The 27,110-nt window shown below is 45.4% G+C and overlaps 1 protein-coding gene across 1 annotated transcript; it reads left to right on the top strand.

Moving 5' to 3' along the window:
- The first annotated feature begins 283 nt into the window (after positions 1-283).
- On the top strand, positions 284-26,822 carry Lbr (lamin B receptor). Its single transcript, XM_021170200.2, has 14 exons — positions 284-393; positions 4,110-4,288; positions 6,240-6,473; positions 11,209-11,292; positions 11,707-11,899; positions 13,853-14,049; positions 16,333-16,387; positions 20,359-20,550; positions 21,215-21,318; positions 22,047-22,172; positions 23,041-23,209; positions 24,508-24,588; positions 24,686-24,808; positions 25,053-26,822. The coding sequence occupies exons 2-14, from the start codon at positions 4,124-4,126 to the stop codon at positions 25,211-25,213; spliced, it is 1,884 nt and encodes a 627-aa protein (XP_021025859.1). The 5' UTR covers positions 284-393; positions 4,110-4,123; the 3' UTR covers positions 25,214-26,822.
- Positions 26,823-27,110: the final 288 nt, after the last annotated feature.

Raw genomic sequence — 27,110 nt, 5'->3', positions numbered from 1 at the left:
GTTACACACGGATCGAGAGCGGGGGTGACAGCAGCGGACGCTTCTGCCTGGCGTCGCGCGAGCTTCACCCTCCTCCCAGACCGCCGGCCTAGACCGCTCCGTGGGAGGGCGCGAGCCAAAGCGCGGCTCGGTGCCTGGGCTGCGGAGATAAACCGGGTGGGGACGCCGGACGCTCACCAGCGGGCGGGCTGGACGCGCCACTGGCCCTCGACCAATCGCCAGCGCCGGCGATGATTCAAAAGGTCGAGGGACCAATGGGGAGCTCAGGGCAGCCTCGCTAGGGGCGGGACCTCGGGGGCGCGAGAGCGCGGCCGGCTGTGTCGCGCGCGGAGTCGCCGCTGGCTGCTGGTGACTGTCCTGGAGTGGCTGGAGTTCCCGCCGGAGCGCGGCCAGGTGAGCGTCGGCGCGGGACTCCGCCGCGTGTGGAGAGCGGGTTCCCCGGGGCGGCCGGCGAGGCTGGGGCCGCGCGGGCCGGAAGCCGAGCGCGGGTTTCGGATGGCGGACAACCCCCGATCTCCGTGTCGGACGCGCGCGTTGGGTGCCCCGGCCGGGCCGGGCTGGGCTGTGCTCGCCGCGGTGTCCCGGCCCTGGGAGAGCGGGCGGCCTTCGGGGGAGGGGTTAACCGCCTCTGGCTCCTGCCGGGGCGCCGTCCCGCCTATCCGGGCCTCCTGAATGCTTCTGCGCGGTGACAGCGGACCTCGCGCCTCCAGCAGCTTCGAGGGCCACTCAGTGCGCGCTGGGGTGCGGAGGGCCTGCTCCGGGGCACTTCGGCGACCGCGGGCTGGCCTGGCGTTGCGCCCGCCGTGTGTAGCGCACTTGGTGTGCGAGGGCCGTGGCTCAGGTGCAGGAGCAGGACTAGATCTGGGGCTACAAAGTAGCAGCTGCTCTGAGGGTTAGAAGATGGGGCTACAGAGAAGCGCGGGATGGAGGACCTGATACGGACCGAGAGGGTGATGATGAGCGTTGTCTGGGGAGTTGGGGCGGGAGTGAGTAAGGACTGTAGCGATTAGTGTGCTTTTGGGTATTAAGGGAAAAGGCCACTCTGCCAGTACAGCCGGCTTTCTCCTGCACGGCTCTGAAGGGGCACAGAGCCTGCGAACGCCTTCCTGTTTGCGTTTTGACTAGCAGGCCTGTGCCGGCTCAGGTGTTAAAGGGTAGCTGTAAGCCACCATTTGAGCTTTTTCTTTTAAGTGAATTTGGGAAAGTGGGGAAACGATTAAAGACCTTAGTAACGCCTCCTGAGCATCGTAGAAAGAAATCGGCCACACATACATAGTGGTATATTGTACCATAATATGTGAGGCATCCAGTGCCAAGTTGACCCTCGGGTTAGCAAGAATCTGGGTTGACAGGAAAAAAAGCCTGAGGTTCTTTGAGTTTCTGCCGTGTGTGGTTGAGGGTATAGTTTAGCGAGTGACTTTTCCTTGCAAACACCTGTTTGTTTAGGGAAGCCTGTATGAGTCTCTTATGCGTTACTTGGGTGCATAAGAATACACACGGGAGTCTGGAGCCCCCTTGTCCTATCCAGTATAATTATCTCCTGTTGTGCAATATTTGGGATGCTGTTATGTAGTTTCCACTGACTGTGTGGATCTTGTGCAAAGTGGCATTCATATCTTGTTGGCAGCCCATTTTTTGAATCCTAAGACAAGGTCGTTCTCTACCTGCCATATAAAATATCACCATCAAGTGTCAGTTCGTGTTTTGTGTTGTCGTTGTTGTTTGTTTGTTTTTTTGAGACAAGATCTCTGCACAGCCTTTATTGTCCTGGAACACAGTGTAGGCTAGGCAGACCTTCCACATATCGAGATCTATTTTCCTCTGCCTCCCAAAGAGTGGGATTAAAACCACCATGCCCTGCCAGTCTCAGTTCTTTTCCTCCCTTTTTTTCTGGGGATCAAATTTTATATTACACATTATAGGCATATTTTTGAAAAATTGAGGCTTAAGTATCTACTGGGTGCCTTGATTAAGTATTACCTATTATTTAATAAGTAATAGAAGTTTTTTTTTTTTTTAAACTTTGACTTGTGTTCTTTGTTGGACTCAATCAATATAGTTAATGTGTTGTCTTCAAGATGCAGTAGAGAAATAACAATGAGTCTAGGGCCATACCATTCTAATCCTCTGGATTTCATCAGATCTCCGAAGCCAAACAGCATCGGGCGTGGTTAGTACCTGGATGGGATGAATGGCAAGGATTGGATGCTTCTCATGGTTCAGAATAAATCTGTTCCAGGGCCTTTTAAAGATGCAGTCGGTCCCCAAGCCACAAAGTGCTTGTATTGAAGTGTTGTTTGAGATCCTACTGGCACCTTCATATAGAAAGACATTGCCGGCTTTCTCAAACTTTGGAAGGAGTAGGACAACCTAATTGATTTGGGGTAATCTGGGGAGGAAGAGAGGTGGGGACTCAGAGAAGGAAGCCCAGCGCATTTCCTTCCTCTTTGTCCCGGGCAACTTGGAACTAAGTGTTGAAATGGACAGAGTTTTCTGTTGTCACCTTCCTTTTTTGTGCCCCTCCTCCTTGTGCAGATGTGAGCCAGTGCTCTCCTGCTTCCTGAGGGCCCTCATGGTCGCTTCTGCCAGTCTAACTTCATTCCTAAAACTTCCAAACATACTCATTACCCGAGAGATGCTATCTCACGAGTTAGGGAGACTGAGGCAGGCTCCGTAATGAACCTCTTATCACCAGATAAGCACTTTCGTTTTCTTTCATCTGTTGTCTGTATAAACAGTTGAAGCTTGGGAAGTCCTTTTTTTTTTTTTTCCCTTCAGGGGATTAACAGTGAAGAAATGTTATTTAAAAAGACTTTCTTGGGAGGTGTGGGTAATGCTACTTTCTCCTTAATTCCCCAGTGTGCAAGGCTCTTTCTCATTCCTGCAGACTTGCATCGCCAGCTCTTGGCAGGAGTGTGTGAGGAGTGTGGCTTTGTGTGCTTGGGCAATGTATGGAGACTTGCTCAGCAGGTGAAGGAGTCTTTCTGTCTGCTGCTTGCTTATCTTATCATTGGTATCAGAGCACTGGCTTTTATCCTGTGGATCTGTCGGGTCATTGGAGAGAGAAGTATCACCTCAGAGCACAGCCATCATTTGATATTACCTCCTGTAAATGAAAATTCTTGGGAGTTGTGGTTTCTTGAAGTATTGCAGGTTTCATGGGCCATGTTTTGAAACAGCGGCGGTGAAGATTGTTACAGTTGGAGTAGGCGTCAGCTGTGGGCTGGAGAGGTGCACACTGTTAGCTTAGGTGGGCGGCTGGCAGAGTTAATTGATATGCATTTGGGATTTGACTCAGAGAATGCAAACCTTATGAAGTAAACCTCAAATATGTTATTCATTATAGATTTGAAGTCCTTCCTGTTGGTAGGTTATAGTAATGCTAATGTACATTTTTAAAAAAGATTTATTTATTATTATATGTAAGTACACTGTAGCTGTCTTCAGACACACCAAAAGAGGGCATCAGATATCATTTTGGGTGGTTGTGAAGCCACCATGTGGTTGCTGGGATTTGAACTCGGGACCTTTGGAAGAGCAGTCAGTGCTCTTAACCGCTGAGCCATTTCTCCAGCCCACTAATGTACATTTTTAATTTCCCCAGTTTGTCTCATGGTTTTATTATTTTCCAGTAAGGTAACTTGTTAAAAATATAATTTAAGAATTTTAAAGCTTTTATAAAAATGACATGTAGATCTATAAATAAAAATAAGTGTCTTTTTGAGGTGTGCCGTGATTTTACTGCAGGGGGTAGCATTCTAAGTTGTCCAGTCTGATGCCTGTTACTTTGTCAGGGTTTAATCCTCAGTGCCACTGTCTGCGCTGCAGTGACTAAGTCGGCTCCTACAGAGTGATTCCAGATGGTATAGAATGAAGCTCACACAATGTTTTGTGATGCTCTGCTGTTCCCTCCCCTGTGTTTGTGAACTTTGACAAAGCGTTAACTTTAAGCTCAAGTTCTGTCATCTATAAAATAAGGAGTTGTGCACTCCCTCCTTGGCTTCCTGGCCCTAAAGCTAAAACCAGCTAGAAAGTTGTTTAAGTGAACAACCTAGTCCAGAAAAAGAAGTAATAATTATTGACTAACTTTTTTCTTTAAAATTTTTCAGACTAATTTTAGAAAATGTCAAGTAGGAAGTTTGCTGAGGGTGAAGTGGTCAGAGGCCGATGGCCTGGGAGCTCCCTTTATTATGAAGTAGAGATTCTGAGCCACGACAACAAATCCCAGCTCTACACTGTAAAATACAAAGATGGCACCGAACTGGAACTGAAGGAGAGTGATATCATGGTGAGTATGTCTGCCTTAGTCTGCAGTGGGTGGGAGGAGCTGGAGGTCCGTGCCAGACTCCTGCCTTGGGGACCTGCTGTTCTTGCCTCTGGGAGTATGGGAGTGAGGTATAGGCCCAGATCCTCAGAGCTCGTGCCATTGGGTCTGTGACCGTCCCGTGAGGTCTTACACAGGAAAGGACCCTGGCTTTAGGGATTTTGTTAGCGCTGCTTTCCCTGGGCTGAGCGCTAGGACAGATGGGAAACGTAGGGAGGGTAGGGAGGGCAGCGTCACAGAGCTTGTGGATGATGTGGCGTGGTCAAGTACTAGCCAGAGACAGGCTAGGGGCGTTTAATAGGCTTGGGTTTCCTCTTCATCCTTCTCCTCTTCCTCTTCTTCTCTCTTTTTCCTTCCATCCTCTTTCCCTCCCCTCCTCCTCCCTTCCTCCCCTCTCCCTTTCCTTCCCTCTTCTCTTCCTTCCCCCTCCTCCTCTTTCCTCCTTTCCTCTTCCTCCCCTCCTTCCCTCTTCCCCTCCCCTCCTCTTTCTCCTCTTCATCCTCTCTTCCTCTTCCCCTCTTCCCTTCCTCACCCCTCTTCTTTCCCTCCTTCTCTCCTCTTCCTCCCCTCCCTTCCCCCTCCCTTCTCCTCCCCTCCTTTCTCTTTTCTTTTCTTTTCTTTTCTTTTCTTTTCTTTTCTTTTCTTTTCTTTTCTTTTCTTTTTCAAGACAGGGTTCCTCTGTGTAGCCTCTGCTGTCCTGGAACTCTGTAGACCAGGTTGGTCTCAAGATTGGCCTGTCTCTGCCTCATGAGTGCTGGGATTAAAGGTGTGTGCTACCATGTGGCAGGGCTTGGGCTTCTTCCTCGACAGTGGTGATGTAATCAGAGAGTGACATTTACTAGGTTTGAGGTCAGCTCACAGCTTCCCCTTCCAAGCCAATCTGTTAATGGTATGGGTTTTAAGATATTGAGCTATGGTATACAAATACTTAATTTCTATGAAAAAAGGATAAATAAAGCTGCAGAGTTTTGTTAGATTTTCTAGGCATAAAATTGCTTAGTTGGGATGCTCTAAAACCGTCTACTTAGAACATAGCAGTTTTGGACCTTGTGGCCCACTGTTAACCAATAGTTTGGACCCAGGCATGGTCTGTGGATGAACACTGTGTTTAGTAAATGTTTTAGGGTCATGGCTCATGGGCGTCTGTGGTTTAGGGACAGCTCCAGCCATATGCAATATGACTTCTCTTGATGCTTTAGTGACCATTTAAGATGTGTAAATGCCACCCTTAGCTGAGGGCCACATACACAAAACAGTGCCTGGACAGAGCCCCAGGGGTTTGCCTGCCTTAGGCCTGCCTTACCCTGGAAACAAGGAAGGAGTGGCTTGCAGTGGATTAGGGCAGAGTGGCAGCTGACCAAGGAGTTTAACTTGTCTGTTTTTAAGAACTCGAGTTTGAGCCGGGCGTGGTGGTGCACGCCTTTAAAAATCCCAGCACTCGGGAGGCAGAGGCAGGTGGATTTCTGAGTTGGAAGCCAGCCTGGTCTACAGAGTGAGTTCCAGGACAGCCAGGGCTACACAGAGAAACCCTGTCTCAAAAAAAAAAAAAAAAAAAAAAGAACTCGAGTTTGTTTCAGAGTGACTCTGTAGGGCTGCTGTTTGAAAACTTGGTTGCATGCTCATGATCTTTTCTCACCATGTCAGTTTTAGGCAGTATCAGTTCCAAGCTTCCCTGGTGTTGCTAGGAGTATATAATATGTATGTGATAAAGTCACTGATTCCAGGGAAATACCCTCCAAGCTAGCAGAGCAGGCAAAGCGCTGTGTCTTTCCAGGACCTGGGCTGTTGTTGTAGCATCACACTGTGTGCTCCATTCTCAGAGCCGTGAGTGTGAGTGTAGAATGCCCAGCAACAGAGAGTGGCCACACCGGACACGAGTGCGCTGATGACATCTCTGTGCCCTTTCCCTTTCTAGCCTTTAAAATCCTTTAAGCAAAGAAAAAGTGGCTCCATTTCCAGCTCTCCCTCTCGACGCCGCGGCAGCCGCAGCAGCCGTAGCCGCTCAAGATCACGTTCCCGATCCCCGGGCAGGGCACCAAAAGGCTCCAGAAGATCCGCCTCTGCTTCCCATGAGGCTGACGTGAAGGAGAAGAAGGAGAAGGAGATGAGGAGGGAAATTCTGCAAGTTAAGCTGACTCCGCTTGTGTTGGTACTTATTTCATCTGTCCGCTGCACTGGCTCCCTACACAAATGCTTATCCAGATTACTTGCACTTTTGTTAGCAGATATTGAAATAGAAAGCATAGTTTCTTTGAATATCCAGGAAAAATTGTTTTTGTTTTTTTAATTAGAACATTTCTTTATTTACATTTCAAATGTTAACCCCTTTCTAGTTTCCCCTCCAAAAATCCCATGTCCCCTTCCCCCTTCCCCTGCTCCCCAACCTACCCAATCCCATTCCCAGTCCTGGCATTTCCCTATACTGGGCCTAGAACCTTCATAGGATCTAGGGCCTCTCCTCCCATTGATGACTGACTAGGCCATCCTCTGCTACATATACAGCTAGAGTCACAAGTTCCACCATGTGTTTTCTTTGATTGGTAGTATAGTTACAAGGAGCTCGGGGTACTGGTTAGTTCATATTGATGTTCCTGCTATGGGGCTTCAGACCCCTTCAGCTCCTTGGGTAATTTCTCTAGCTCCTTCATTGGGGACCTTGTGCTCCGTCCAATGGATGGCTGTGAGCATTCACTCCTGTATTTGCCAGGCACTGGCAGAGGCCCTTAGGAGAACCTATATCAGGCTCCTGTCAGCAGGCTCTTGTTAGCATCTGCCATAGTGTCAGGGTTTGGTGGTTGTTTATGGGATGGATCCCCTGTTTTTTATTTTTAACTTTTTCATTTTTAGTATATGTGTCCGTCCATGTGTTTGGTGTGTGTGTGGCCACGCCGGTGGAGGTCAGAGGACAGCTTTATGGGGCCTTTCCTCCCATTCCACTTGTGTGCTCCCATCATTGGGCTTGAGGGCAAGCGGTTCTGCCCGAAGCTACTGTATCAGCTTCAAAATAACGTTACTAGGAGTCCTGATAGTGTGTGGTCTTCAAAAGATGTTTATGTTGAAACAGGCACAGTTTGTAGGCCATGAAGCGAGGAGACAACTACTCCGTTAGCCATTCTTGCTCTCCCAGTTGGCATCCTTCTGCTTGATCACTTTCACTGTTTAAAAATGGCGTTTTCGAGCTGAAGAGATGGCTCAGTGGTTAAGAGCACCAACTGCTCTTTGAGGTCCTGAGTTCAAATTCCAGCAACCACATGGTGGCTCACAACCACCCGTAATGAGATCTGACGCCCTATTCTGGTGCATCTGAAATAGCTACAGTTAACTTAGATATAATAATAAATAAATCTTTAAGAAAAAAAAATAGTTTACCAAGGAGGCTCCCTTGGAGAAAACTATGAAAAAAAAAATGGCGTTTTCAGTGGACATGTGGAGCCTGGGGACCTAGCCAATAACTTTCATTTTATGTAGTATTATTCATTTTTTTACTTTATTACTTTTTTTTTTCTAAGACAAGGTAGCCTAGGCTGACCAAGACCTTGATAAAATTCTCCTGCCTCTGTTTGCCCCGTTCTGAGGTCATAGGGTAAGCTACCACAATCGATAATGAATATTTTAACTCATTTGTTTTCAGCTTTCCTAACGCTGTGACCCTTTTGTACAGCAGTTCCTCAGGCTGTGCTGACCCCAACCATATATTTTGTTGCTACATCATAACTGTGATTTTACTACTGCTGTGAATCTTTTTTTTTAATTTTTTAAATTTATTTTATGTTTGTGAGTACATTGTAGCTGTACAGATGGTTGTGAGCCTTCGTGTGGTTGTTGGGAATTGAATTGAACCCTCGCTTACTCCAGTTAACCCCACTCACTACTGTCAACTCTGCTCACTCAGTCCCTGCTTGCTCTGGCCCAAAGATTTATTCATTAATTATTTACTTATTTATTATTTACTTAATACATAAGTACATGTTGCTGTCTTCTGACACACCAGAAGAAGGCGTCCGATCTCATTACAGGTGGTTATGAGCCAGCATGTGGTTTCTGGGATTTGAACTCAGGACCTTCGGAAGAGCAGTCAGTGCTCTTACTGCTGAGCCATCTTGCCAGCCCCATTGCTATGAATCTTTTTTTGTTTTGTTTTGTTTTTTTCGAGACAGGGTTTCTCTGTTATAGCCCTGGCTGTTCTGGAACTCACTCTGTAGACCAGGCTGGCCTCCAACTCAGAAGTCCGCCTGCCTCTGCCTCCCAAGTGCTGGGATTAAAGGCATGCGCCACCACGCCTGGCTCTGCTATGAATATTAATGTAAGTATTTTTTGGGGATAGAGGTTTGCCAAAGGTGCTGTAACCCACAAGTTGAGATCCACTGTTTTAGACACTAGAGCAAAGTGTTTTAAGTAAAAAGAATGCTTTTATATTCCACTCATTAAATGTTATCTCTTCTGGAAACAGATCATATAAGCTTCTAATAATCTTTTTTTTTTTTTTTTTTTTTTTTTTGGTTTTTCGAGACAGGGTTTCTCTGTGTAGTCGTGGCTGTCCTGGAACTCACTCTGTAGCCCAGGCTGGCCTCGAACTCAGAAATCCGCCTGCCTCTGCCTCCCAAGTGCTGGGATTAAAGGCGTGTGCCACCACGCCCGGCCTAATCTTTTTTTTTTAATATTTATTTAATATTATACATAAGTACACTGTAGCTGTCTTCAGACACACCAGAAGAGGGTGTCAGATCTCATTACGGGTGGTTGAGAACCACCATGTGGTGTTGGGATTTGAACTCAGGATCTCTGGAAGAGCAGTCAGTGCTCTTAAACACTGAGCCACCTTGCCAGTCCTCTAATAATGCACTTAGACTTTAAAATGTCAAATATTGAGAATAACCTGCAATTTGATAGTTTCCTCTTTCTGTATGTTACATAGTAAACATCAGAAGAAACACACACACACACACACACACACACACACACACACACACTAGTGTTAAAGTTAGTTCTGCGGTGCAACCTTGTGTTTTTCCTCTCAGTGTTCACTGTTCTAAACACCTACTTTTCTGCAGTATCTAGTTATCTTCTTAGGCTTAGCTTTGAGGAAATTGAAGCTGCTTGGCCAGATGGACAGGGCAGAACAGAGGCTTGTAATACCTGTTGCTAGACTGGGTGAGCATGCTTATGTCAGCGTCAAGACCATGTGGAATGCTTGGTTTTCATCTGAGGATTGTAACAGGCCTCCCCCACCCCCACCTCCACCCCCACCTCCACCCCCACCCCCAAGTTGATGTCAAAGATTTTCACCTCCCTTTTTCAGACTTTGTGTTTTCTTACTACAGTGAGCTTGTTGTTGCTTTGAGTGCCTCTCTCCCACATCGGGGAAGGGGCAGATGCTGCGTACTGTTGTCTGTGATAGCTTTCATTTTCTTTTCTTTTTTTTTTTCTAAAGATTTATTTATATTTATTATATGTAAGTACACTGTAGCTGCCTTCAGACACTTCCAGAAGAGGGAGTCAGATCTCGTTACGGAATGGTTGTGAGCCACCATGTGGTTGCTGGGATTTGAACTCCGGACCTTTGGAAGAGCAGTCGGGTGCTCTTACCCACTGAGCCATCTCATCAGCCCCAGCTTTCATTTTCACACGTGCTCTTTTGTTGATAGAAGAGCTACGGGTTGTCTTTGCCCCTCATCAGCAGAGCCTAACCTACTGTGGTGTGTGTGTGTGCAAGTTCACAGTTAGGCTGCCTCAGCTTTGGACATCATGCTATGATCGTTCCGTTCCACACCCGGTTGTGATCTCAGTAATTTCCCTCCCAGTGTTGAGTGCTTAACCATCATCGTAAGTCTGTCCACTGCATGGAAAGCATTGGTATGTAGTCAGCATGGTTTAGAGTTAGCTGTCTGGTTTATCTGTGGTTAGTAGAGATTATTCAAAACCTGAGATGCTCCACATAGCTTTTTAGGTGTGTCTTCGTTTGGTGACAGATGGCTCATTCATTGACACTTGGGTAAACTCAGGTGTATCACGGGTGCTCTATTGCTTGCTGACCTAATCCCTAATATGCTAAAGCTGCCATCTGCCAGCATCTGCTGTCTTCTGAAGGACGGGCTTGGACTTTGTTTTCTTTTTGACTCAGGAGTGGTTTTTTTTTTTTTTTTGGTTTTTTGAGACAGGGTTTCTCTGTGTAGTTCTGGCTGTCTTGGAACTCACTCTGTAGACCAGGCTGGCCTTGAACTCAGAAATCCACCTGCCTCTGCCTCCCGAGTGCTGGGATCAAAGGCGTGCACCACCACACCTGGCTTAGGAGTGTTTTTTTTGACAGTCTTTACAGAGGAGGAGAGAGGCTGTTGCAAGCATTGCCTTAACAAGCACTTGCAAGCTAAATGGCTTCTCTTTCTTCTGCAAGAAACTCAGAGGCTGAGTCAAGAGGGACAGAGGGACATGTAGGAAGGAAAAAGTAAGGGCAAATACCATGTTGCAGGAAACACAAACACCCAGCCTTCCCACTATAGACTGTTTAGGGTCTCTGAAAGTCTTTTCCTCATTTTTATGTTTAGCTAATGAATAAATTTGCCAGGTTTTACTCACCTGCCTTTCATAGAAACGTTACCGTATGACAGTGAAATCATTGAAGCATTTCGTATAAAAGTGCTTGAAAGATGAGAAAGTTAATGCAGAGGTCTGTTCCAAAACATAGTGTTGCACAGCTGTAACCCCAGCGCTCACGCAGGTGAGGCTGGAGGATTGCCACAAGTTTGAGGCACTGTAAGAGCTGACTGTTGAGGACCCAGGAGGTGTGGTTGCCTTCATCTCTCGATGGTTTAGCGTGTCTCTGCTTCCTGCCCAGTAGAACCTGCTACCCCTGTGATGCTGATTCTGTCGCTGCTTCTTCCATTTAGAAGTCGTTTGGAAACAGCATCAGCGTGTACAATGGGGAGCCCGAACACATGGAGAAGAACGCTACACCTTATAAAGACAAGCAGGTAGGTGCGAGACACTCCTTCATCTGCGGCACACTCTATTCTTTTTCCTTCAGACTCACACTGGAATTTGTTGTGTTGTATTTGTTTGTGTTCTGTCCTGAAGAGTGCATGTGATTTAACACATTTATTCTTTTTTTTGTTTTGTTTTGGTTTTTCGAGACAGGGTTTCTCTGTAAAGCCCTGGCTGTCCTGGAACTCACTTTGTAGAACAGGCTGGCCTTGAACTCAGCAATCCGCCTGCGTCTGCCTCCCGAGTGCTGGGATTGAAGGTGTGCGCCACCACGCCCGGCAGCACACTTATTCTTGTACATTCACAGCTCTATAGAGATGCTGAGTTAGTCGTGTTTGCACTGAGTATAGACTATAGATATTTAATACTTTGGGTTTTTTTTTTGTTTTTTGTTTTTAAACTAGGAAAGGATCATTTTGTCAACAGAAGACAGATATATAGCTACACAGTACAGCCTTCGTCCCAGGAGAGAAGAGGTCAAAGCCAAAGAAATAGAGTCTGAGGAACAAAACCTTGTCACCAAAGCACCCGCACCTTTGGGAACCTTTCAAGTGGCCACTCCACAGAGGAAGAACTTGGAGTTTGGAGGAGTGCCTGGTAGGTGTGAGAAGCCCATTAGGGAGGAGAAAGGGTGGGCAGGGTTGCCCTTATGTGCACAGGAAAAGTCTTTGTGCAGCAGGAAGAGACTAAGGAATGGAGGACTAGGGAAGCTAGTACAGAAGCTAGTTTCTCTGTGTAGCCCTGGCTGTCCTGGAACTCACTCTGTAGACCAGGCTGGCCTCGAACTCAGAAATCTGCCTGCCTCTGCCTCCCAAGTGCTGGGACTAAAGGCGTGCGCCACCACTGCCAGGCTCTGTCTGTGGATCCTGTTCCTCTAACTGGGCTGTCTTGTCTGGCCTCAGTGGGTGTCTTAGTCAGGGTTTCTATTCCTGCACAAACATCATGACCAAGAAGCAAATTGGGGAGGAAAGGGTTTATTCGGCTTACACTTCCACACTGCTGTTCATCACCAAAGGAAGTCAGGCCTGGAACTCAAGCAGGTCAGGAAGCAGGAGCTGATGCAGAGGCCAGGGAGGGATGTTCCTTACTGGCTTGCTTCCCCTGGCTTGCTCAGTCTGCTCTTATAGAACCCAATACTACCAGCCCAGAGATGGTCCCACCCACAAGGGGCCTTTCCCCCTTGATCACTAATTGAGAAAATGCCTTACAGTTGGATCTCACGGAGGCATTTCCCCAACTGAAGCTCCTTTCTCTGTGATAACTCCAGCTGTGTCAAGTTGACACAAAACTAGCCAGTACAGTGGGAGAGGATGCTCCTAGCCCTGCAGTGACTTGATGTTCCAGGGTGGGTTGGTACCCAGGGAGGATGGAGGAAGGGTTGTGAGAGGGGGGCTGCAACTGGGATGTAAAGTGAATAAATACATTAATGGGAAAAGTTCCCAAACGAAACACAGAGTGTATGTCAGAGCCTGCAGTGAGTGAGCATGTGAGCTGGTGGCAGCCCACAGTCTGGCTTGGGTTACCTGCTCTGCTTGCTGTCCTTGCCCATAATCTGTACGTGTGTGACAGTATGCTGCATGTTAGAAACCTATGGATAGAAAGTCTGCTGTGAGGACCAGGGGGCTCATTGAGCTAAGAGGCTTTGGCCTACAAGGCAGAGCTGGAGACTGAGGACGATCAAGAGTTCAAGGCCAAGGCTACCAGAGGCTGTGCAACCACATTAGCCTGGCCGTTGTTTGGTGTCTGCGTCTCCACGCTGCTCTCTTTGTGGCTGGAATTGACAGCTTCAGAGCTTGGCCTCTGAGGTGGACCCTACATTTGTCACTCACCCAAGGCTGTGTGCTCACTGGAAGTGACGGGGAGAGAGTTTAAAAGTCACTACATTTTATGACTTTGGTGGGGGAGGGAGGGAGAGAGCAAGCAAGCTAATGCTCTGGGGCTCACATGAACGCTGGCTGTGAGCTCCAGGTATCAGACGCCCTTCCCTGCTGAGCATCTCCCAGCCTAGACAGGGAGAGCTTTGTTTTGTTTTTTTTTAAAGATTTATTTCCTTCACTTTTTTTTTTTTTTCCGTTTTTTTGAGACAGGGTTTCTCTGTGTAGCCCTGGCTGTCCTGGAACTCACTCTGTAGACCAGGCTGGCCTCAAACTCAGAAATCCACCTGCCTCTGCCTCCCAAGTGCTGGGATTAAAGGTGTGCACCGCCATGCCTGGCTTATTTCCTTCATTTTATATGTATGAATGTTTACCTGTGAATTTGTTATGTGTACCGCATGTGTGCCTGTTGTTCAGGGCAGTCAGAAGAGGACATTGGCTTCCCTGGAACTGGAGTTACATACAGATGGCTGTGAGCCACCATGTGGGTGCTGGGTCCTCTGTGAGAGAGCAAGTGCTTTTAACCACCAGGCTGATGCTTCTGCCCCCTAGATGAGGAGTTTTTGATGGTAACTTACAAATTGGTTTCAGACAGCTAGCCAGATCTAGTTTTGCCCTGAAAGTAAAATAAATATAAATAGAAAGCCCACATGAGGTCTGATGCCTGTGCTTGCAGGTGTGTTGCTCATTATGCTGGGCCTGCCTGCCTGCGTCCTCCTGCTGCTGCTGCAGTGCAGGCAGAAGGACCCGGAGCTGCTCCACTTCCCTCCGCCTCTGCCGGCTCTCCATGAGCTGTGGGAACCCAGGATGTGCGGCGTTTACCTCCTCTGGTTTTTCGTTCAAGCTCTCTTCCACCTTCTACCAGTTGGGAAGGTAAGGTTTGGGGGTTTGTTGTATGTATATTTTTTGTTTTTTGAGACATGGTCCTGGCTGTGTGGCCTTCCTGACCTGGACTCACTCTGTAGACCAGGTTGGTCCTGAGCTCGCAGAGATCTACCTGCCTGCCTCCGCCTCTGCAGTGCTTGGATTATAAACATGTGCCACCCAGGTTGAAGGTAGGGTTTTGCTGAAGGGGATTTGTGAAACTTTACTGACTGCTTTGTCTTTTTTAAGATTTGCAGCAGTTTCAAAGTTAAGCCGTCAGTCATGCACTGAGCCTTACTCCTGAGCTCTGTAGCTTTCCTCGTACTAAGCACAACTTTAAAAATATGATTTGGGTTTATCTAATTTCCTATATTACTTTTCTTTCTTTTTCAACAAAATACCTGACAAAAGCCAAGGGGTGGGGGAAACCAAACAACAACAGGATTTATTTTGGCTCAAGCTTTGAGGGTAACGTCCATGATAGCAGAGGAATGGTGTTGGGGAGAGAGGTGGCTGGTCACTTTGCATCAGTGTCAGGTTGGAAGCAGAGACAGGGGTACTGGTTCTCAGCTTGATTTCCCCTGTGTGTGTATGGGTGTTTCGTCTACATATGTGTCTGTACCTTTCCTTAGAGATGTGTTCAAGAACATGAGCTGCCCTAAGCAGTACATAATTTATTTCAGATCTCATTCTTAGGAGACTGCATCTTTGCCAGCTGGAAATTCTGTTAGGAGGGTGGGGCTGTGGACGACTCACTGTAAGTGGCTGTCCGCTCTTACCACAGGGCTCTGTTCAGAGTCAGGTGAGAATAACCATGCATTCATACAGGCAGATGTCGAGTGTCAGTCGAGAGGTCCTCTCTGTTGTCAGACTAAGGCCAAGAAGACACCTGCAATTGAGGAGGATCGCTTAGGGTTTCGCCAGTGCTGTGATCTCAGGTTTTAGGTTTCTGTCCTGGGTTTCCCTGCCACAGCAGAGGAACAGTGCTGGAAGATGATGCCATCTTAATATTGGACAGCTTAAAGTGAATGAATGGCTACATTTTGATACTTGGGGATCTATGTGGCTGCCCATTTACTCAGGTGGTGATCTTACCCTCTTGGGCACCACTGTGCACTGGGTGTGCCACACATGCTCACTCTTGTGCAGGAGTGTGTGTAGTGGAGCAAGTCAGTGTGTGCAGTGTTGACAGCACATTGCCCATTGAGAAGAAGCTCTGTTCTTGTGTTAAGGTTCTTTACGTACATACATATTTTATGGCTAGACTCCCCATATGAGAAACAGCACGTACATTTTCTGTTTGAGTTTGCATGATCTCACTTCATACTTTTTTTTTTTTTGGTTTTTCGAGACAGGATTTCTCTGTGTAGCCCTGGCTGTACTGGAACTCACTCTGTAGACCAGGCTGGCCTTGAACTCAGAGATCCACCTGCCTCTGCCTCCCGAGTGCTGGGATTAAAGGCGTGCCCCACCATGCCCGGCTACTTCATACATTTTAAGCCCATCAGTTTTCCTGTGGCCGGCCTTCCTTCCTTCCTTCCTTCCTTCCTTCCTTCCTTCCTTCCTTTCCTCCTCACATAATTAAAGACTAAATATAAGGAGACATGAAGGACTCAATGCAGGTGATTAATAGTTATGAAAGGATTTTAAGCAAATTGTTTTTCTGGTTCTAATCCTGTCATGGATTTTCTGGATATGTGTGTGTAAAATTTTTAAGGCAAACCTCACAAATGAGAGATAGTGGGATTAGACTCTTGTTGATGGGCAGTGGAGAGTCTTGTGCACACTAATATTGTTCTGTGTGTGGGATGGTTTGGTGAGGGTGGTTATTGCAATAGTCTTGGATGCATTGAAAACAAATTAACTACATATGTTTAAAGTAAATCCCTACATTGGGGTTGTGTCATCAATTACTAGAATATTATTGTGTTTCCTACTTCATTTCTTGGGTATAATAATGAATTTCAAGAGTTTGAGAAGATTTTATATATATATATATATATATATATATATTCTCAACAATATATATATATATTCTCAACTATATATATATATATATATATATATATATATCTCAACAATATATATATATATGTGGCACTACACTCACACACCTTTAATCCCAGCATTCTGGATGCAGAGGCTGGTGGGTCTCTTTGAGTTTGAGGCCAGCCTGGACTACAAAATGAGTTCCAGGACAGCCAGGGCTGTTGCACAGAAAACCTGTCTCAAAAAACACAAAGATAATGTCCTTTAATTTTTAAATAAAAATGTAATTTTTTTTCTTTTAAGGTTGCAGAAGGAACACCTCTTGTTGATGGAAGAAGACTCAAGTATAGACTGAATGGTGATTTTCTTAAATACTCAATGGCATAACATTTATAGTTTTTACATTGTGGGAGCTAATTCACTGCGTGTTAAACAGAAGGTTATCTTTTAGTAGTTTGAAGAACTTGTAGATAAGTTAGCTTATTCCAGCTTATGAAAAATGTGTGTAAAATAGAATAGTACTCTTAGTATCTTCTGTTTTCCTTTTACTTTGAGATAAGGCATAACCATGTCACCCAGGCTAGCCTGAGTTCACTTTGTAGTACAGGCTAGCCCTTCTGCTTCAGCTTCCTGAGTTCTGGCATTACAAGTGTGTGCTACTGGCCTGGTTAGTTTTGTTTCCTTTTTCCTTTTAAAGTTTAATTTTTATTTTATATGTGTGAGTGCCTGTCTGCCTGTGTGCGTGTGTGATATAAATTAAATGTATCATATAATTTAATATATTTTAATTATATATATCACGCATGCCTGGTGCCCATGGTAGTCAGAAGAGGGTATTGGGTACTTTGCAGCTGGAGTTACTGATCATTGTGACATCCTGGGAACCCAGCCTGTTTTCCTAGGTTGAGAAGAGCAGACGTTGCCCCACCATATTTTTTTTTGTGTGGTTAAATATTGTTTTAAAATATTTTGCTTGTGTGTGTGTCTGAGTGTATGTTGTGTGTGCATCATGTGTGTGTAGTAGAAGCTGTTAGACACCTGGAACTGGAGTTACAGGTGGTTGTCAGGCACTGTATGGTGCTGGGAACTAAACCTGGGTCCTCTGAAAGAGCAGTGTGTGCTCTTAAATGCTGAGCCATCTCTCCAGTGCCGAGCAAATACTTTTAACGAGAGTGATCTCTCCAGCATGCTTCATTTTCTCACTAGCACATACCGTCTGTCTTAGTCAGGGTTTCTATTCCTGCACAAGCATCATGACCAAGAAGCAAGTTGGGGAGGAAAGGGTTTATTCAGCTTACACTTCCACACTGCTGTTCATCATCAAAGGAAGTCAGGACTGGAACTCAAACATGTCAGGAAGCAGGAGCTGATGCAGAGGCCATGGAGGGATGTTCTTTACTGGCTTGCTTCCCCTGGCTTGCTTAGCCTGCTCTCTCATAGAACCCAAGACTACCAGCCCAGGGATGGCACCACCCACAATGGGCCCTCCCACCCTTGATCACTAATTGAGAAAATGCCTTACAGCTGGATCTTTTGGAGGCACTTCCTCAACTGAAGCTCCTTTCTCTGTGACAACTCCATTCTGTGTCAAGTTGACACAACCAGCCAGTACAGCATCATTCCGCATGTGTCTTAAGGTTTCCCCATAGCAGGCATTCTTGTGGCTCTCTAAAGGCTCCCCTGTTGCTGTATACATCTCAGTCGCTCCCACCTAGGAGCCCGCTGCTCCTGTCCTTGTGAGCCTGGCTGCAGCTGACTGGCCTCTGAGCGCTGTCTCTTGAATGTGTGTCCACTCTTGTCCACCCTTTGCTTGAAAACCTCATCTTTCCCTATGCTTTTCGCACCACGAAGCTGTAGTCAGTATTGCTGCTTCATGAAGGGGAAGATGAAAGGAAAGGTGTGGAACTTGGCTGGAACTGCACAAGCAAGGAGAAAGCTTTGGCTTCTCCCTCGCCTCTTCTGTTTTATTTTCTGACAGTTATGGCTTGCCACATCAGTGTCTTTTCTATTTAGTGGACTTTTCCTGGTGGGCTCTAGTTTTGTGGGCTAGCTTGTGTTTAGTACACACTTGGCACTAGGGAGCAGGGAAGGCAGCTTGGAGCTTGGGTAAGAGCCTGAGTGTCTTGATCGTCAGCACATGTGCACCTTTACCTTCTGAAGACTGAGAAAGCGCCACTCATGCGACTTTAGGACTCTGTGGTCGTCCTTCACAGATTGTCCATTTTACTAAACTGGGTAGAGTGACGCCATTTATTTCTAGAATTTTATGAAAGATGCTCTTCAACTTATGATTGTGCTTATGTTCACATAAGTCCATCTTATGTTGGCCATACCTTAGGTTGAAAATGTATTTTCTGCAGCTGACCTGCCAGTGTCCTGGCTTAGCAGCACTGTAGAGTTGTAGATCAACTGTGATCTGTTGGTGACCGTTGAGATCATTGCACTGCCCAGCCCTGGGAGAGGACATTGTATGTTGCTAGGCTGAGTCCACATTTGAGTATGGTGCTGGATGTGTCTAGCTTCTGTATGTGTATGATGCAATGCCAGACTCCCTAAGGTGAACCACTGGAAGCCAGGAAAGGTCTGAGTAAATTTTAATGTTTGGCTTCCATCTTATTTCCTAGTTTGGGTGGTTGTTCATGGGCTTAGCCAGCACTTTTAACTGAAATCACTCTGCAGGCTGCCAGCCGGGAAGCAGAAATGTTTTCGGGGCTACCTGCCTTCAGGTGCCGAGCTGCATGCCATCCTAGCCGGCCGTGTACCTGCCTGGAACCATGCTTGCTCGTGCCGGACATCTTTCTGTTTTTGCCCAGCTCCTCGCTAACGGAAGCTGCCTGTCTCATAATCTTTGGCATGCCATGGCTCTTGCTGGCTCTGCTGGCCCGCTACAGGCTGTCTGCTCACAGTTCTGCTCTTGCTGTGGAGGGCGTTGAGGCCAAGCCCTGCGCCTGGGCCCTTGGTACTTGCGTAAAGACTTCTCTGTTGGTCTGTGCTTCTAGTGTCATTCTATTTCCTGTTATGGGATTTTACCACTAAGGAAGTTCCTAAGACATGCTGAGTGATTATCCTGCAGTCTGTGGAGTGAACACAGTTGTACACTTCACACATTTTATAAGGGTTAAATTATTCTTTGGAGTAAACTTGGTAGGTAGCAAACATGGCTTTACAAAGCAAACTTGTGGTGATCCTCTTTTATCAGGGGTTAGAAATCCTCTCACTAATGACCATGACTTGTTTGACTGTTAATTGAAATATAATTTTATGACTTCATATGGAACATACCTAAGCACTTCAGCTCTTGTAAGAAAAATGATTTCTTTAGCCAAAAGGTGAAGTTGTGCACTCCCTGCCCCCAGATTGGGCAGGCAGCAGCCGTAGACTGGCTTGTGGCCTGTGGCTTGTCTCCTGGGGCTTTTAGTCTGCTGGCTGCCTGTGCATCAGAGTGGAGCCTAGTGAGCCATGTGCTGGGGTTACAAGTGTGAGTGAGCACACTTGGTTTCCCCAGGTTTTATTATAGCCTCTACTGTGAAGGTACAGCAGCCTTTTTTTCCCCAAAAGATTTATTATTATATCTAAGTACACTGTAGCTGTCTTCAGACGCACCAGAAGAGAAGGTTAGGTCTCATTATGGGTGGTTGTGAGCCACCATGTGGTTGCTGGGATTTGAACTCAGGACCTTCAGAAGAGCAGTCGGTGCTCTTAACCACTGAGCTATCTCTCCAGCCCGAGGGTACAGCATCTTAATATTCATTTTCTATGTGGCAGAATGTGACTAGAATATTTTTATACCATTACCAACTCGTGAGTTCCAACATAAATATTTATAACTGTATATCTTAGGATTATTCTCCTGTGAGGTAGTGGCATTAGACTTGAAAATGTATTCTTGTACATCTCTTTTGGGAGCTACTTATTTGACTTTGGACTCTGAACGTTGGAGTAGTGAGTGCATTTTGAGATTCTTTTCAGTTTAACAGTGAGTTTGAGCTTGGCTTTAATTAACAGTGGGTAAGGATGGTTCATATTGCCAAATAATGTTAGCATTCTTAAAAGACAGTACAAGAGCTGTGGTATTTACAATGAAGATTGTACCTTAAGGACATTGCTTATCTGCATATAGATGAAAATAATCTGGATAATGAAATTAAGATTTAATCAGAAAAACACTGTGTTGGCTGGTAGCTCCTGTGTGTTTGGGGAAGGGGGGGTCTTTTTGAGCCCGGGAATTTAAGGCCAGCTTGGGCAACCTAGTGTGACTTGTCTCAGAAAACCCCCAAATGTAGCCCCAGGATGAGTGATGTTAATTAACTCTGTTCTCCCTCTTTAAAGGATTGTATGCCTTCATTCTGACATCTGCAGCCCTGGGAGCAGCTGTCTTCTGGGGTGTCGAGCTGTGCTACCTGTACACTCACTTCTTGCAGTTGGCACTGGCAGCTACTGGGTTCTCTGTGGTCCTGAGTGTTTACCTCTATGCACGCTCTCTGCGAGCCCCGAGGGAGGAGCTGTCACCAGCCAGTTCCGGTGAGCAGTTCCATCAAGGGTTACATGGCTGTGTCCAGAGCCCTGGCAGCCATGACTACTCATAGAGATTGGCTTTTGTCTAGTTTAATTTTGGGAAATAAAGAGACATAGAAAACAAGTGAAGAAAAAAATTGAAGGCAGAATTTAAGTTTTTTTCTCATGCTTTTCTATTTAGTTCTCATTAATTCTAAGTATGTGACTAAAATCCTTCAGCAGCTCTGACTCTCTGCCTGTTTACTTTTGTCAAGTAGTAAATTCCTTCAAAACAAAACAAAACAAAAAAACAGGCTGCAAGTTATTTGGTTCTGACCTAAGATACTTTTTTTAAAGTTTCCCATGGACTGGGTGTGGAGGCCCATACCTTTAATCTGAGCACTTGTCAGGCAGATGCAGGAGGATTTCTATGAGTTTGAGGCCCTCCTGATCCAAATAAAGTTCCAGGCCAGCCAGGACTACATAATGAGACCTCGTCTCAAAAATAAAACAAAAGGTCGTATGTTTAAAAATAAACCTGTAGTTTCCTTAGAGGCGAAGTGAGCTCTCAAGATCAGTGGCGGCCCTGGCTTCCCAGTTCTGTCCTTAGCTTCTCCTCTGCAGTCCGTCTCCTCAGGGAGCAGAGGCCTGAGGTCAGCACCTTGTGAGGTAAATACTTTCTCCTTCCCAGGAAATGCTGTCTACGACTTCTTCATTGGCCGAGAGTTAAACCCGAGACTTGGTGCTTTCGATCTCAAGTTCTTTTGTGAGTTGCGCCCTGGATTGATTGGATGGGTATGTCTTTTTTTTTTTTTTTTTTTAAATAATTTCAATGGTATGACTTCATCTTGTATTTAGAAGGAAATGTAGGCAATTTTTAAAGATTATAGTTTTATCTAATTGTGTCTTAACACAAAATATTTTCTTACTATATATATATATATATATATTTAAGAGAACTTGTTACGGATTGTTAAACATCACAGATTTTTTTTTTCAATTTTTATTACATATATTTAGGAAGTGATAGTGAAGGTGGAGTAATGTAAAAATGAGTTCTTTTCCCTTTTCAGTAAAGCCTTATTTGACCCAGTTTCAGACTTGGAGGACAATTACAGACATGGAAGCAAGACTCCCAATTTCTTTCTCCAGATCCCTGTACTAACAGCAGGCTCAGTCACAGTCCAGGCACGGGCAGGGTTACTGAGGAGATCCGTAACCTTTTTGGGCTTCATTGGTGCTTAACTATTGCTCCATTCTTTCATCTTGGTCTCCTCTCACTGTGCTGGTTCCTTAGGCTCTTGTGACGGTGTCACTGTTTTGAAGAGCACAGTTCGTAAGAGCATCATTGCGTTGTTCTCTTGATCAGAGACCCCATGTGTTGTCAGGAAGCGCAGACAGGGGACACGTCAGGGTTGAGGCGTCTTGTTCTCTGGTGGCCCTGGCGGTGTGCACTGGGGGTCTCAGCTCTGCTTGTCCTTGCCAGTGCCTTTGAGGCGGTGTCTTCTTGCCTCTCTTCCCAGGTGGTTATTAACTTGGTGATGCTCTTGATGGAAATGAAAATTCAGGAGCGAGCTGCTCCGTCCTTGGCAATGATCTTGGTTAACAGTTTCCAGCTCTTATATGTGGTGGACGCTCTCTGGAATGAGGTAATTTGTTGGATTTTCAAGGTTATGTGTGCGTGTGTGTGTATTTTTTTTTTTTTTTGAGGTCCTAGTAGTCCATGCTGGTTTGAACTTGTGATCTTCCCACCTTGGCCTCCCACACTGGGATTATAGGAATGTATTCTATACCTGCACAAGATAGTTAATTTTAAAAAGAGATGAATTCTTGGAGGCCATGAAGTCAAGCAGTTTTTTGAGAGTTGATGAGTGAGGTTTTCCTCTGGGGAGCTCTCGAGTTGCTTATATACAGAATTAGGACAGTTATAGCTTGCTTCTTCTGTACCTTGTGTTGATAAAGATGAGGTCGTTCAAAGGGCCTGCACGTGAACACTGGTGGCTGTGTCGACAGCTCTATTCGGAAATGACTTTCTAAGCAGTTAACATCATTCTGACTGAGGTCTAGGGTGTGAGCCTTAGGGCTTGGATCCGTGAGCTCTGACTCTCATCTTGCCTAGTGTGATCTGGGCAGGAACGCTTGAGAGCTGGTTCTCCCCACAGATACTTTTTGAACCATTACTTTTTGCTAGGGACTGTAGCATGGACATCTGAAAAATGAGAGACTTACAATGCAGGGGAGATTGTAGGATGAGAAGAGCTGTTCAGGGAAGGGACTGAAGCTGGGGGTGGAGGAAGGCGAGGTCAGGGAAGTCCTGGGCAAAGGCCTAAGAGGGTTTTAGACATCTGTTACAGCAACTTTTGTGGGAGGAGACAGGAGGGGTGGGATACGGTGACGTAAGCCAGAGCAACTGGACCTGCCTTTCAATATTTTGGTGTGCCTTCACTTAATATACTTGACCATAAACTAGTACTTTAAACATAAGATGGTTTTCTTTCTTCCCACCTGTCATTTTAGGAAGCACTTCTGACCTCCATGGACATCATGCACGACGGCTTTGGCTTCATGCTGGCCTTTGGGGATTTAGTGTGGGTTCCATTTACCTACAGCCTCCAGGCCTTTTACCTGGTCAGCCATCCCCATGACTTGTCCTGGCCATTGGCTTCTGTCATCATTGCTCTGAAATGTGAGTGCTAGTCTTAGCCTCTATTCAGTCCGAGGCACTGTGTTTGCTGTTTTCTGGTTGGTGTCTGTAGCATGCCATCTTACTTGATCACAGACTTGAAATAATTTATGATGGATAAGTGCTGAAAAAATTCTCAAGTTTGCAAAGAGAGGGAATACATGCTAGCTCTCCACTAGTTCTTACAACAGAACATCTTTTTTTTTTTTTTGGTTTTTTGAGACAGGGTTTCTCTGTGTAGCCCTGGCTGTCCTGGAACTCACTTTGTAGACCAGACTGGCCTCGAACTCAGAAATCTGCTTGCCTGCTTGCCTCTGCCTCCTAAGTGCTGGGAGGATGGCTCAAAGGCATGAGCCACCACCGCCCAGCTGAACATCTTACTTTTATTGTTAAGTAATTTAACTTAAAATGAATTCCTCTAGGAATAATTTCTGTCAGATGCCTGCGTTTTTAAAAGAGATCTTAAAAATAAAATTGGTCTTTATACAGCTTTTGGTCTCACTGTCGAAACAATAGCAGGGAGTGTGGCCTGAGTAGCTCAGGCAATGCATTGAAGGCCTCTGTGCGGGAGAGGGAGCCAGTCCTCTGGGGAGTGGTTCGTACAGGGTTGGAGACAGGCTGAATGAGACAGCAGCACATGTGAAGGGTGGACAGGGGCAGAGAGACAGGTTCGGCTTGGCTGCTGTGAGTTCTGCCAGTTGAGATGGTTTCCCGTTATTTCTTTGTTGTTTAAGTAATCTTCCAGAGCCTCCTGGGTGGGAAAAGGACCATTGAGCGTCAAGTAGAGCTAGGTTATGACATTGATGCTAGGTTATGACATTGCCTGTAATGGAAGAGGAACTCTAAACACGGGTTAAAGGAAGCTGTAGTTTCTCCATTGGTTTGATTATTCATGTCAGTGGCCCTGAGTTACCCAGCACAGTCTGCATCTATCTGAAAGAGACGTTGCAGTGGAGATTGCGTATTTCTTGCTATTCAGACCTTGTCATAGTAGTTCCATCTTAGAGCCTGTTGAAATTTGAATACATCTCCCAAGTGGCGGGGGAGGGGGTACGGACCCTGAAGTGCCAACACTGTTTTCTGACTCGGCTGGTATTTTACTGAGGAAATATGCCTCTGGCTGAAGGTCTCAGACTAGCAGATAAGGTAGCCTGTAGTCACTGTCACTTGTTGCTGTCTCAGACACTGTTCTTTGTGGGCATGACTGGCAGTGTTTGCCTTCAAGATGGATGATGACAAGTGAGATTTTAGATGCTAGATGACATCTAAATTACTAACAGGAAAATATTTTAAAATTGCAGTGTGTGGATATGTAATCTTCCGTTGTGCGAACTCTCAGAAAAATGCCTTCCGGAAGAATCCCACTGATCCAAAGCTTGCACGTAAGGACTGACTTTTAGTTTGTTGATTTAGATTTATTATGTGTAGATTTTTATGCCTTTCTTAGAAGTCATTAAAATAGGTTTTGTTTTTATATAGATTTGAAGACCATTCATACTTCCACGGGGAAAAGTCTGCTTGTTTCCGGATGGTGGGGCTTTGTTCGCCATCCCAATTACTTGGGTGACCTCATCATGGCTCTGGCGTGGTCCCTCCCATGTGGTAAGCAACTCAGTGTTAATATGACTTTCCCTGGACAGAGAATGTCATTGGTCGGACTTGTAGGCAGCTCCGGGCTCTACTCTCTTGGTGTCTAACGGGTGTTGCCTACCTTCTGAGCGGGTTGGGGGTGTTCTGAGATAGGTTTTCTAAGGAGACTGTAATGAACGTTTGGTTTGTGTCTGGCGTAGCTTGGCTTTCAGTGGGTAAGGGAAATGGGACTCACCGAGCCACTGGTTCCCTGCAGGCTTCAACCACCTCCTGCCCTACTTCTACATCATCTACTTCACCGCCTTGCTTATCCATCGAGAGGCCCGGGATGAACACCAGTGCAGGAGGAAGTACGGCCTGGCCTGGGAGAAGTACTGCCAGCGAGTGCCCTACCGCATATTCCCCTACATTTACTGACCTGTGCTGCTTGCCTGGCAGCTCAGACCTCTCCCAGAAACAAGGGAAAGTCCAAATGAACTAATGTGATGCACTGACAGGATCTCTAGGTTTGTTTTTGAGTCAGGACTATAGAGCCAAATAGTACATCTTTTAATGTAGTTAAATTTATTCTTATGGCAGTTAATATAAGGGGAATTACAAAGATGGTAAAATTTGCTTATTAATAGGAAAATTTTAATCCCTAAAAATCTTAACTTTTATTTTTTGTTGGGTTTTTTTCAATTTTTTTTTTCTTTTTGCCATTTGATTTTTCTTAATTGAAAACTCTTATTAAAGTACATCTACGTTTCATTGTGCTTAGAACAAAATTCTCTTTAAGCCAGTTTATTAGTCTATAAATCAAGCAAAACCCAGCCCAATATTGGTGGTATATCTGAAGAATAAGGGCAGGTTACTTGCAGGACCTGTTTAAAGGACCATTCATAGCAGTGACTTCACCTCAGCCTTCAAAAGTGCATTTGGAAATATAAACACATAGACGACTTTTATGTAATATATGGTGACTTTTGATTTTTCTGTACAGTTTTTGAATGTGAGATAATTGTCAGAAACTAAGTAGTTTTTTAACAGAATATTTTCAGTGTTTTAAATTAAGTTTTGTAAAGTAATTACAATTCATTTAAAATTAAAACATAGGAAAGTTATTTTTCTTTATCCAAAGTTTGTGAATTTGGCTTTGCTACCTCAATTTGCAGGTGTGTGTTTGCCTTTATAAAATGTTGCAAATAGAAAAAAAAATATTTTTTGAGTAACGGCGCTATTTAAACATTTTTATACACATTGGTGTTGGAAAAATTGCCATTTTAGGCTACTATTTTTATATATTTTTTGACTTAAAATTCAACAGTGTTTTTGCTACTGTTTAGCTAATACAGTTTATATTAATTTGTATCCTTTATGTTTTTAGAACTCTCTAGAAAGGAGTTCTACCTGATACAACTTTAAGTTTTCTCTCTCAGTTTAATAGATGTGTATAAGCTGTTTGTAGCCTTCAGTGCTAGTGAGGTTGGATAGTTTTCCAGTCACTGTCCCGGAGCAGGACAAGTGGCAAGTTCACTAGACTTTTTGTATTCAAAGCTACATTGTCCCCAGAGTAAACATAAGGATGCAGTACATATAGTGTGTACATTTGGGTTTCTATTACACATATCACATGTGAGCTAGATGCAAATGTTCAGATCCTCCTGCTCTGTAGCTTAGTGTTAAGTGGCTGTGCCCGTCTGATCTTGCCGTGCTACTCTCTGCACTCTGTCATCCTTTCCTGTTTCACTAGTCCTAAGGTGTTCAGCAGGTGGTTTTCTATCATGCTTTCTACTGGAATCAACATGGTGTGTTTTAATAAGCTTACAAGGAAACAACTTTGGGTTCTTTGCCTGGTTCTGAAAGGGCGGGCAGTGTCACAGTATCTGGATATTAGGTGCAAGTTGTTTTTAATTTGATGTTTGGCAAGCTTTGTAATAAAATTTTGGTTGGAAACAAAAAGTTGAAAATAAAGAGTTGCTGTTAGAGCCTCATTTCTTTGCCACAGCTTTGGGATTACCGACAGCAAGATGGCCAACTCTCTGTTTTGCCATACCACTCCCCCCCCCCCCCCTTTTTTCCTTTTTTGAGTCTTTCGGAACTGTAGGAACCCAGGGACTGACTTAGCAAAGCAAAGACTCTAGGGCCTGACTCAGTGGTGGCTCACCCCTGTAATCGCAGCAGGCCAAGAGGGTGGGTCAGGAGGATCTCCATGTGTTTGAGGCCATCCTGGGCTGGAGAGGAGACCTGAAACTGGTCGTGTTTACTATTTGCTGTTTAAGAACACCAAGTGCTTAAAAAACTGTTATAGGCTCTGTAACATTTTGAAGCAAAT

The sequence above is a fragment of the Mus caroli genome, unplaced genomic scaffold, assembly GCF_978045245.1.
Source record: "Mus caroli unplaced genomic scaffold, Mus_caroli_1 scaffold_1, whole genome shotgun sequence".
Taxonomy (NCBI): domain Eukaryota; kingdom Metazoa; phylum Chordata; class Mammalia; order Rodentia; family Muridae; genus Mus; species Mus caroli.
Note: the sequence above shows the minus strand (reverse complement) of the source record. Positions and strands in the feature narration are given on the sequence as shown.

Coding starts and splice junctions, on each gene's coding strand:
- Lbr (XM_021170200.2), top strand. CDS start 4,124: ATGTCAAGTAGGAAGTTTGCTGAGGGTGAAGTGGTCAGAGGCCGATGG. Junction 16,388..20,358: donor ACTCAAGTATAGACTGAATG/GTGATTTTCTTA, acceptor CCCTCTTTAAAG/GATTGTATGCCTTCATTCTG. Junction 24,589..24,685: donor CACTGATCCAAAGCTTGCAC/GTAAGGACTGAC, acceptor GTTTTTATATAG/ATTTGAAGACCATTCATACT.